At 19.3% G+C, this 13,189-nt stretch overlaps 1 protein-coding gene across 1 annotated transcript in view; it reads right to left on the reverse strand.

Annotated features, from left to right (window-relative positions):
* LOC128955992 (G-protein coupled receptor GRL101-like) overlaps positions 1-13,189 on the reverse strand; it is a 56,893-nt gene that overhangs the window by 27,573 nt on the left and 16,131 nt on the right. The window contains exons 3-9 of the mRNA XM_054301673.1: positions 13,082-13,186; positions 10,863-10,979; positions 9,277-9,402; positions 8,844-8,889; positions 8,725-8,774; positions 6,369-6,515; positions 3,331-3,486 (exon numbers count right to left, since the gene is read on the reverse strand). Of these exons, the coding sequence (XP_054157648.1) occupies positions 3,331-3,486; positions 6,369-6,515; positions 8,725-8,774; positions 8,844-8,889; positions 9,277-9,402; positions 10,863-10,979; positions 13,082-13,181 (742 nt within the window). The 5' untranslated portion in view covers positions 13,182-13,186. The remainder of the gene's footprint in view (positions 1-3,330; positions 3,487-6,368; positions 6,516-8,724; positions 8,775-8,843; positions 8,890-9,276; positions 9,403-10,862; positions 10,980-13,081; positions 13,187-13,189) is intronic.

Consider the following 13,189-nt stretch of genomic DNA (forward strand, 5'->3'; position numbering starts at 1 on the left):
TTATAGATTTTTATAACAATTTTACAACTATTAATAAAATTTAATTTAATATTTATTCCCATAAGTTTATCCCATTATCTTAGATTTCAGTGTATTAACCCTCGGTTATCAAAAATATATTTATTGGTAATCAAAGATTATTGAAAGATATTTTATTAAATAAAAATATTGTTTTAAAGTAATTATTAATAAACAAATATTTTAATTATCATTTAATAATATCAGTAAATAAAATAAGTTTTCATTATTTAAAGTAACTTTCCTCCCGTCACAATGTAGTCAAATGTTTTTGTATTAGATTTTTGTTTTTTACGCTTAATATATGGTATAAGTTTAGCAAAAATAGGCGACAATAAAAAACAAGATAACAAATTCTTTCTTTTAGAAATTTTCTAGAAATTTCTCTATTATTTTTATAATTTTCTATTTTTGCCGACATTATAGATGAAAATGGGTTAGAAATAATATATATATATATACCGGTATTATATTATTATTATTATTATTACTACATTGGTTAAACAAAAACAAATATTTATTAATTTATAAACTAAAATATCGTAAACATTGGTATTGTTGGAGAAAATCATTGGGGGATTTGTACAAAACAAACACACATTTATTTTAAATATATTTATTTAAAAAACTTGGTCTCCATTTGGTTTGAAAATTTTATTTTAAAAATTTGCACAAAAAATAAAAAACAATAATAAAAAAATTCTCAAAAGATTATATTGTCATAAATGTTTGTTAACGTTAAAACCAAAATGATATCAAATATTTGACAATTTTATTTTATAAAGTAGTTTAAAACTTTTTATCATAAAGTTAATCATATTTTATGTTGTTTTTGAGTGCAAAATGAAATTTATTATACAATACACTAAATATAGAGATTTTCTATGATGTAGTAAATCTATTAATATTACAAAAATTATTTTAAAAATTAAAATTTATATATAAACAATTTAGAAATTTAGAAATAATAAAAATAAATAAACTGAATATCTAAATAATAATCCTTAAAATAAAAGTAATAATTTTTATACTAATACATACAGTATATGATAAATATAAATATAATAAATAATTTATTAACCAAATTTAGTAATATGATTTAATATAATCCATCATATACTATCATTATTTTGATTAACTAAAATATTTTTAAATTTTAAACATAATTTCACATGAAAAATATAATTTATATTATTAAGTTATTTTTTTCTGATATCAATAATTTATACTTTTGTTTTAAAACTAAAATTTTATTTTTATTAGAAAAATATCATAAAATTTTTTATGCATAATGTATTGATGTATTGATTGAAACATAACAAAATTTTTAAATAAATAATGATTTTGCTAAAAAAAACATAGTGTAATATTAGTGTTTTACTCTCTATTATTTTATTTTTACACTCTATTATTAAAACTAATGGATATACAAAAATGCAATGAAGAAATCTAAAATAATTAATGATTAAAAATAATATATATTTTTTTGTGCTTATTATAGCTGTTTTTGTGATCGACATTTGGGTTTCGCTTAGTGTTCATCAATAAGTAATGATAGACTAGAAGTAAAAACGGACTCATAAATTGTCACTTCATTTGTCAATTGATTAAACCATTTCACTTCATATATAAACTATTATCTAAGTTTCTATGTAAGAGTGTATGTATGTGTGTGTGTTTGTATGTATGTACGTGTGTGTGTGTGTGTGTGTGTGTGTGTGTGTGTGTGTGTGTGTGTGTGTGTGTGATTGTATGTATGTACGTGTGTGTGTGTGTGTGATTGTATGTATGTACGTGTGTGTGTGTGTGTGTGTGTGATTGTATGTATGTACGTGTGTGTGTGTGTGTGTGTGTGTGTGTGTGTGTGTGTGATTGTATGTATGTACGTGTGTGTGTGTGTGTGTGTGTGTGTGATTGTATGTATGTACGTGTGTGTGTGTGTGTGTGTGTGTGTGTGATTGTATGTATGTACGTGTGTGTGTGTGTGTGTGTGTGATTGTATGTATGTGTGTGTGTGTGTGTGTGTGTGTGTGTGTGTGTGTGTGTGTGTGTGTGTGATTGTATGTATGTACGTGTGTGTGTGTGTGTGTGTGTGTGTTTGTGCTCACCATATGTTTAATATCCAGTCATGTTATAAATCAATTGATTTCTTATTGATTTCATATTATTTCTATAATATTGATATAAATTGTTGTATATATTATAGAAAATTTTAATACAAACTTATTTATCATTTCAATTTAATATACAAGTTTATATACAGAGTATTCAGTATTATCATTGAATTGAATCATTTATCAAAATGTTAATTTAAATATTTTGATAGAAATAATTTAAAGATAATCATTAAATATATTATTTTATTCTATAATTTATATAAGGCTTGAATTATTAGAATTATATTAATTATATTCAATACAACTATTATATTGAATGGTTTTGATATAAGATAGTGTTAAATACCAAATAATTAATAAATAAAATATACAATACTCTTTATAATTTATTTTATACAGTACTGCTGCTGTATACTATCTATTGCTTAATAAAATCATTTAACTGTTATAATAAAAATAAATTATATAAATTCAATTAAAATTGTGGTTATAAGTGATAAAAGTGATGATAAAAAAGTAATAATAAAAATGTTATAATAATTGAATTTAACAAATATATTTTTTTATACAATTAATAATGTATATATATATATATATATATAAAAGATCTTTATATTAAATGTTAAAAACAGCTATTGATAACTATTATGTTAAGTGTCTCTCGAATGATATTTTTAATGTATTCAATGATTGTTATGTTTGAATGTATGTATGCATACAATACAATGAAATCGATATTCAATATACTTATTGTATTGTATATAACATTATAGTCAATAGTTTAGCAGAAAATTAATTTGGAAACCAAAATTATATAAAAAAACAATTGTAACAAACATAGACAACAACAATAAAGTTTTCAGATAATTGTTTCACAAACCGAGACTATTGGCAAATACAGTATTTTCACACAAATATATATATATATTAAATGACATAAATATCTCGGAGACAAACAGTCATTGATCGAAATATATTATCAACAATATATTAAAGGAGAAGCCATTTATTATAAATGCAATAAATTTAATTAAAAACAATTGAATGAGAAATATATTATATACATGTATATACTATGCATTTTGTAATGCATCTATTTGTTTGTTTATTAGGCTTAGTTAGCTAAATAAATAACACTTGTGCTGATATTTGAGAGCAGCCATAGATTTGTTTGTTTGTCTGAACGATCCCTTACCTCCATATTCGCAGCCGTACTCATCGTCGGCAAAATTTCTCAGACAATCATTGAATCCATTGCACGTGTAGTTGATGGCAATGCACCGCTCGACTACCTTTCCATTATCCGATAGAGTACAGGCAACTGTCGATGACCTCTTGCATACACTGAGACCTAAAAAAAATTTAAAGATAGAAATAATAAATAATAGCTAATTTTAATTCATTATACAAAAAACAGTGTTATCAAATAGTGATCAAAATAAGATTAAATAAAATAAAAAAGTTTTTAATTAACTTTTTTTTTATCGACTAATGTTTTGTAAATATATTATAATTTAATAAACGGTAATTTGATGTTTGAAATAGAGATAATTATTATACAGGTATCTGATTTTTATGTTGTTTGGTCGTATTGTTACTATTATGCAATTTAAATTACAAAAAAAAACAAACAACATAAATAAATATATAAATAAATTATCATGATAATTTAACATAACAAAATATATTAGTTGTTTTTATTTATCTAAATGTTTAGTTTGTTTAATCTCTGTTAGTCTGCTATAATGTACTGTATATTTAGTCGTTGATCCTCTAATAGGATGCACTCATAACATGCACTTAATTATATAAAATTATATCTCTTATAACTCATCTTATATTTATAATATCAGAGATCAGTTTTTTTGGTTTTTGCAAATAGTTTTTTTGTGGTTTGCTATTAATATGCTTATAATATTATTATTAATAATAATGTTATGAGATTTAAAACATCAGAAACTATATGCAATAAAATTAATTATTTAATTTTAAATAAAATTATGATATTTATATTAGTAATAAATAATTTAATTAATTATCACTATTGTAATTTTCTATATTATAATATAATCTATTTATAATTATTTTCTAAGTAATTAATAAACAATTATAAATCGGTTCAGTTTAAGTCATCAAAAAAAAAATCAATTCAGATATTATAAGTTTTTTTTCTCTCTAATACTTAATACGATATACAGTTATATTCAATTGAATCCAATCATTTTTTTGAGGGTTAATATCTTGAAAATTATAAAGTAAAATTTTACAAAAATTTTCCCTAAAATGAAATAAATCTTCCCAAGAATATCCCATATATTTTTCAAAAAATTATCTTTAATACTTTTATAATTATATCTAAATAAATCTAATAAAATAAAAATAAAATTAAAAAAAAATCTAATAAAATAAAAATAAAATTAAAAAAAAATCTCCCATTAAATTCAATATTGATGTCAACAATATTTAAGTTCATTTCAATAGTTCACTTGAATTTGAACATAATTTTTTGAGAATAATTTTTTATAATTTCTTTTATAATTCTAAAACTATTAAATATAATTTGATGAAAAATTATGGAATACTTTTGGGTAAAAAATTTACTTCTTTATTGGAAAATTTGATAAAATTTCACTTTATATTTGTCGAGATATTAACTATCAAAAAGAATTGAATGTAATTGAGGTATTACTGTATATAATGATTACGATTTATTAAGATTTAATTTATTTAACTATAGATTTACTTTCGATATCTATAAATAATTGTATAAATTGTAATCTGATTTATTTAGCAAATAAAAATTTTAAGTAAAATTTTAAGTACTCTAATGTTTCACTTTATATGAGTAATAGTTAATAAATAGTTTTTATATTTATAAATTTATTAAATTATAAAATGAAAATATTTCAATTAAAATTTAATAAAAATGCAATAATTATGTAAATGTTTTAATTTGTCATAATATCGTAAACATACTGTATTAAAATATGTAGACATATCTAAAAATTATAACAATTTAAAAATTATTTTAATTATAAAAACATGTTGCAAAAGTTAAGTCTAGCATTGCCAGACTAAATAATAGGCACATTGTTTTTTCATTGTAAAATATTACAAATATTTACTGTATACTATAAATTTAATTTATACTAAAAAATAATCTGTACATTAATAATATGCGCTTATATTATATTATTACATAAATATTTAATGTTAAATAATTAAAAAAGTAATTTTTAGATTATTTGTATTAAAAAAATCTGAAATATTTACAGATTTATTAAGATTTAAATAATAATTTAATTTTTAAAAATTTTAATTATAAATATTTTAAATCGAAATTGCATTGTTTGATAATAAATAAAAATTTTATTTTAAGTGCTTTTTTATTAAAATAATTTAAAGTTGATGTTTATACTTTTAAAAATATATTTCATACATTTTAGTTGAAATTATTCATTATAATTCAATTAAATTTTAATTTTATTTACGTAACATTTTCAAAATAGTTAACTATAAAAATATAACAATAAATAGAGAAAATTTACAATTTTTCAATAATTGTTGATAAAAAAATATAAACATTAATTTATATATATATATATATATATCTATTTATAAATATTAGTTAAGTATTTAATTATATTACTTTAAGATAGTTTTAATTAAATGTATTTTACAATTTTTAATTCTATAAATAAATATATATATATAAATTATAACATATATTAATATATAATACTTCATTAGATGATTTGTTATTGTATTTTAGGTTTGTTTTGTAATTATTTATAAGAGATTTTTATGTAAGATTTTTTATATGACCTTTTTTCACTTAATGATTAGCGCTTACTAAACATATAAAATATAATTATTTATTTATAACTCAATATATATATATATATATATATATTGTATATAAGAAAATAGTCTAATGTTTTTTGTTGTACTTCTAACACATAAGCGATAAAACCAAAAAAAAAAACATCAATTCGATACTCAAATGAAGATTAAGTAAGATTTCAGATCACAAAAAATAACGAAACATTTGTATAATTTTTTTTATTACTTAAAAACTTCTAACAGATAGTTGCGTTAAAAAAGTGTATATAATATATAAAGTTTAGATATATCTATAAATATATAGTAAAATAATATCAATGAATTTTCCAAATTGTGTAAAATATTAATGAATTGACAAATATTGTGTGAGTGAGTGAGTGAGTAACTAACCATTAATTTGTGTGTAATAGTTGTGACAATCGGCCAACTTTTCATCTTCACACGTGTCCGCACAATCGCATACAGTATCGCACAGATTTCCATTAGGAATGCACCGGGAGTTAGAGCACCGGTACTCATATTCGGTACAATTTCGACCTGTAATTTGAAAATTGAGATAAATTATTATTATTTTCAAATACATATTACAATTCAGTATAAAATTATTTGTTATAATAATAACGATGTTGTAATTGGTATTATCAGATGCTCATTAATATTAGCAGTAATAGTCGTAAAATAATAATAATGACAAATACTGTAAAACATAACATTATATTAATAAATAATGCGATTGTAATATATTACACTATAATATGCCGTATCTTTCTGTATAATCTAATCTAACAAAAATTCATATATATATATATCTATTTTTAAAAATTAGATTATTTCTTAATACATAATTTGCATAAAATTTGAATTTTAAGATATGTTACTTATATTGTTTTATATTTGTTGCATTATATATATATATATATATAATACCGTATACACTTTATATATTTCCCATTGAATTATTTCACAACTTATACATTGTAAGTCAAATTGTAAAAATATTATGTATGTATGTATTCAAAAGTAAAATAAAATTGTACATTTATTTTACAAAAATTCAAAATTAACTAAAACATAAGACATAAGACATTAACAAAAAAATAATAATAAGAAAAGTTATGTTAATCACAAACTTTATATTAATGCTGTTTATATTTGTTAGATAAAAATATATTTTATTTAAAAACAACAACAAAACAATTGAACAAATATTTTGATATACAAAACTATATTGAATGTAAATTTGTTATTTAAATTTTGCTAATGTTTTGTTAGATTATGTTGTATTATAACAACTTGTATAGTATTTGTAATACTTGTTGATATTATTGAATTTATATATTTTTCTGATGATAAATACTCTTTTCATTAAAACATTTTAATACTATTTTTGTTTTTATAACAATACGATAATAATAACACAGAATTATAACTATTTTTATATTATTGTTTTAACATTATTTACTTAAACTAAGTTATTATATTGTTTTAATAACCTTTTTATTTAAAGTACTTCAATTTGTATTACGGTTTATTAGTTGTAAATTTTATGTTTTCTTTTATTTGCGTACTTTAAATCAATTGATGATATTTTAATGTTATTTTTATTGTTGAATATTTATAACAGAATTTTATTATAATGTATATGAATTTAGATAAAATATTTCGCAATAATTCTTTTACAAACACATAATTAATTAATTTTTTTAAACTATAACTGTTTGTATAACTGTAATTTATTATACTATCATTGTTTTTAGATAAAAAAATAACTTAACGCAACATAATTTCAATAATAATTGTATAATTTGTTAAGTAATATTTAGTCATTGATAATAATAAAAAAAATTATTAATTAAATATTTGACATTTTTTAAATAACTGAGTTAGATATGCGTTCATATAATCTTGAAATAAACATAGGAGTCAATGAAATTAGAAATATTTATTAAAAATAACTTGATAAATTGATCAAGGAGATTCAACAAAATAATAGCCAACAAATAGTCTAGACATTTTTATCTGATAATCTTATCTAAATTAATTATTTAACTAAAGTAAATAATACAGTATATTAGTTAATTTTTATTTATTAAACATTTACAAGTTTATTATTGAGAATAATTAGTAAAATAGATTTTATATATATAGTGTATAATTAATTTATATATAGTAAATTAAAAATATCTAAGATAATGCTATAGATAGATAAAATAAAGTAATTTATATTAAAAGTCTATAAATCAATAGTCTATTTTTGTGTCAAAAAAAATTACATCCCGTTTCTATAATTGTATCAATAATAATATCTAATGTATTTAAAAATGTTAATGGTCAGATAAAACTAATACTAAAATCTATTGGAGCAAAAAAATACAAACAATAAAAATAAACATTTATATTAATTTATAACAAATTATTTATAAATATAAGTACTATTGGATTAATAGATATTCACTTAAAGGTTAAATGAAATTTGAAACAAAAATAATATTAATGACTAATTATACTGTATTAGCAAACACTAACTAATTATAAATAGATTATATATAAATATATATTATTTGAATAAAGTATAACAAATATTACACACACACACACACACACACACACACACACACACACATACATACATACAGCTTAAAGCAATATTGATTTTTTGGACAATTTTCAAATATTATACAATTTTAAATATATGTAATACACATTTTTACCAATTAATATAATAATAATAATAAAATAAACTTACAATTTTGTTCATCAGCGTGATTATCGGGACAGTCAGGTTTGCCATCGCACCTGTATGTTTCAGATGATAAACTTTTTAAATATTCTTATTAAATATTTTTAATTACAATTTAATATTACCATAAACTTCGATGTATTAATGTTCCGGATCCACATTTTACAAAATCTAGTTTAATATATTTATACATTATTTTTAGTATATAATAAATAATATAATTGTAAATTTTCTGCCAAAAATAGTCTTTAATATTCAATTTGTTATATTTAAATCTCTGTATATTTCTATACACTTTATAAATTCTAACAACAAAATTGAATAAATAAATTGTTTTGTAGTTTATTTTTAGACACTTTTAAAATAAAATTTAAATCTTGATTCATTCAATATGACTATTAAAAAATAAGATTTTAAATTGTGTTTGTTTTTTAATTACATAATACAATGTGTAAATTCAATTTTATGTTTTTATTTGACAACTAAGTTATAAATTATAACCATTTAAATTAATTAAAAAAATAATATAATAAATGATATTTTAAAAAAATCTAATACCGTTGGGATGACATCTCTTTTCGTCGCTGCCATCGATGCACTCATTATTGCCGTTACAGACGGCGTAGGCCTGAATACACTGTCCGCTATCGCACGTGTACTCACCAAACCAACAGCGCCGATGTGCTTAATAATAATAATAATAATAATTAAAAAATAAATTTTATGCAATCAATCATAATTTAATTATATTTATTAAATATACTGTATTCATATAATCAGTAATTAGTAAACCTATGTTAATACATATATGTTGACACATGTTATTTTGTTATTTTCTAATATAGTATATTATTAGTAAATCATATATAAAATTGTACAACAAAATTATCTAATTTAATATATAAATTTGTGTTTTAACTAATTAAATATTATTATTATATATATATCATATATATAATATTAGTACGGTTTTTATTTTTATTTGTAAAAATAATAGTATAAATATAGAGGGTTTATTATATAAATAAAATTAAAATAAACAACTTTATATATAATCTATTAATGATCTTTTTTGTAATAGATATACTGTATTACAAAATACTTGTGCAAACTGTATGTGCAATTTATATGATATAAAAAAAGTTGCTCATCGATTGACTGTCATTGTTAAATAAAAAAAAATCTATCGATTTGCAAATGAAAGCAAAACTAATAAGAGATATCTCTTTCACAATGAAATTGTGATTATTTTTAGTTTAAATATATGAAGAGTTTCATTATTATATACTATCTAATATAGAAATTTATATTTTTATCGGAAAAAAAATATTTATAACTTAAAGATTTTATGGTAACACGAGATTTTTTTTCCCAATGAGTAATGATTTACTGTTCAAACATATGGTCATATTATTTAGCCAATAAATGCAATATTTAAACCTACAAAATAGCTAACAAAAAAATTGATATAAAATATATGACTAAATTCAGATAAAATGAGAGCTGAAGTTTTTATGTGCTCACATTAACCGTATGAAAAATGTATAAATAATCGCCAATATAAATCTATAAATAAATTATTTTATTTTTTTGGAAAAATTTTTATATAAAAACTTTTTTCTTAAAAGAATATATTTTATAAATAGGCTTTTAATACAAAAACCAAAAATATTGTATAATTTTTATATAATTTAATATACTCTATATTACTGTATTTATTGTATAAAAGCCGTATAATAATATGTATAAATCTATAATAATTTTATATGATAAAAGCAATCTTAGCTATTTTATTTTTTATTAGTTCAATATCTTTTTTTATAAAAATTATTTAAAATAAAAATGACATTTTTTTGTTTAATTAATATTTAAATTCACAAAACATTTTATTTAAAGAAATATATTATTTTCTGGTTATTATCCATTTATATATAAGATATTGTAATTAAATTGAAAAAAATCAAACAAACATTGTTTGCTTGTTGTCAATGACAAACATTTTCATCAATAATACTGTCAATAAATATTTTGCTTATATATATATATATATATATTATTTGTTGATTAATTTTCTTTTAACATATAAGACAAACAATAACTTTTATACAGTATTTATTGAATACCAATACATGAGTGACACTCACAGCAATTGGATTCATCAGAATTGTCGCCACAATTGTTATGAAAATCGCAAACATTTTCTAAGGGAATGCAGTAATGATTGTCGCACTTGAAGTGTGTCACCGGACAGACGTATCCCTCTGTAAACAAACATATAATATATTTTAACATAAATTTACATTTCTTTATATAATATATAGTATTATAATAAATAAATTTTATATACATGTAGTACAGTATATGTTATTTATTCATGTTTTATGTTTTTTTATTTTATATGTTATTTTTATTTATATATATTTTATTTATTTATGTATATATTTATATCTACAGTATATAGTCTTATATCTCTATAAATATATTATATATATATTAAACTAAAGAATATATAATTTTTATATACAATCAACTCATAGATTCTCCCCCTAACTTATACGTACAAATTGAATAAGTAATATGTATGTATTAGTTATAGCGCCTGAAAGATAACTTTCTTTTAAAACAATTTCTAGCATTGACTGTAAAGCATTAGTGATAATAATGACAATAATATACAGTAGTACTACTGTTTAATATACTGTTAAATTAAATTAATGTTATTAATAAAATATTTGATTATTTTGTTTTCTACAATAATTAACTAATACTTATAATGTTAATAATGAAATTATAATCAAAATAAATTATCTAAATAATATCACTAAAAGTTACATAAATGAAGTTAATAAATCATTGTTAATAATATAGTTAATTTTAACATTATTTAGTAATAATATTAATTTTTTGTTAAATTTACTAAACTATTTTTATTTTTATATTTTTATGCAAATTTAATCTATATATATAAATCTTTTCTTTATATTAACAAATAATAACATAGATATTAGCATAACAAAGATCATTCATAAATAATAGTCTCTGAAATTAATATTTATAAAACAAGACAAAATAAAAGTAATTTTTATTTTTTGTTAGTTTTTATATTAGTAGTGAAAATTTTTTAATAAGGATTTTTTTGTGATTTTAAAAATTTAAATTGATTTTTATGATATATTATAGATATATTAATATATTATACTTAATATAATGGAAAACAACTTATATTTAGTTACTTTAAAAATAGCATTTTTCAAAAAATAAACTTTGAAAGATCACTGAATAGCAACAAACTAAATGATACTAAATATTAATAAATTTTAATATTATTTTTGCTCAAATAAATTACTCATTTCATTTTAATCTATTATATTTAGATAAAAAATATTGTTATATATAAAAAACTATTGTTTATCTAACTAAAAGATCAATATTTAATAGAAAATAATAATACAATATATAATTTAAAATTTTTTAAAGGATGCTAATACAATATCATTTTAATATTGTTTTATTCAGCAAAAAAAATAATCAATAAACTTTTTAAGAGTTACAATAATTTTTAAAAATATTTTTCCTTATCCAATAAAATCAATAAAACTATATACGATATTCAATGTTTTAAAACATTAGTTTTATTTATTTATTTTTTGTTTTTTCACACATTTTTTAATATTTGTTTATTATCTGTTATTACCATAAATCCGATGTCAGAATATTTACCAAAAAATCCCACTTTTGATCTCACATTTTATACACAAAAATGTTAATATTTTGTTGCTTTCAAAATGATAAAAATTGTTTGTATTTATTTTGATTTGTATTGTTTTTTTGTAATTCATATCTTTTTGTGTATAGAAAACTTGAACCACAACTCTATATGTGACACGAATTTGTGAATCATTTGAAGCATAAAAATGATATTTTCTACGATTATGTGATACAGTTATTGCCATTTCAAACACTATGTATATATGTATGTATTTGTGTGTTTGGATAGATAGACATTAAATAGGAAACATATATATATATAATAATATATAACTTTTATAACATATATATATTGTTTATAGAGATATAAATAAATCGATAAAAATAATTAAATTTATCTCTATTATCTATAATTTAGCTAATATAAAATTTTGTACTCAAAATAAAACACTATTACTGTATTACATAATATACAAATAATTTTATTATATAATAACTTTGTGATAATTTAGTGAAAATTTTTCTGAAAAATTAAATAGTAAAATAATGATCTGAAAAAATTTGAAAAAAAATCTGATAAATTAACATAAATTACATTTAGAGAATTTATATTTAATATAATTAATAAAATTATTAAGTTTAGACAATAACTGACCGCAATTGAGTTCATCAGTACCATCGGTGCAATCAATTTTAGTGTCACATCTCTTGATACTATCAACACACGTGTCATTACAGGGAAACTCGTGATCCATACAACCTA

Source organism: Oppia nitens, unplaced genomic scaffold (genome assembly GCF_028296485.1).
Source record: "Oppia nitens isolate AA-2021 unplaced genomic scaffold, nextdenovo-longstitch-racon4-pilon3 scaffold2_pilon_pilon_pilon, whole genome shotgun sequence".
Lineage (NCBI taxonomy): Eukaryota > Metazoa > Arthropoda > Arachnida > Sarcoptiformes > Oppiidae > Oppia > Oppia nitens.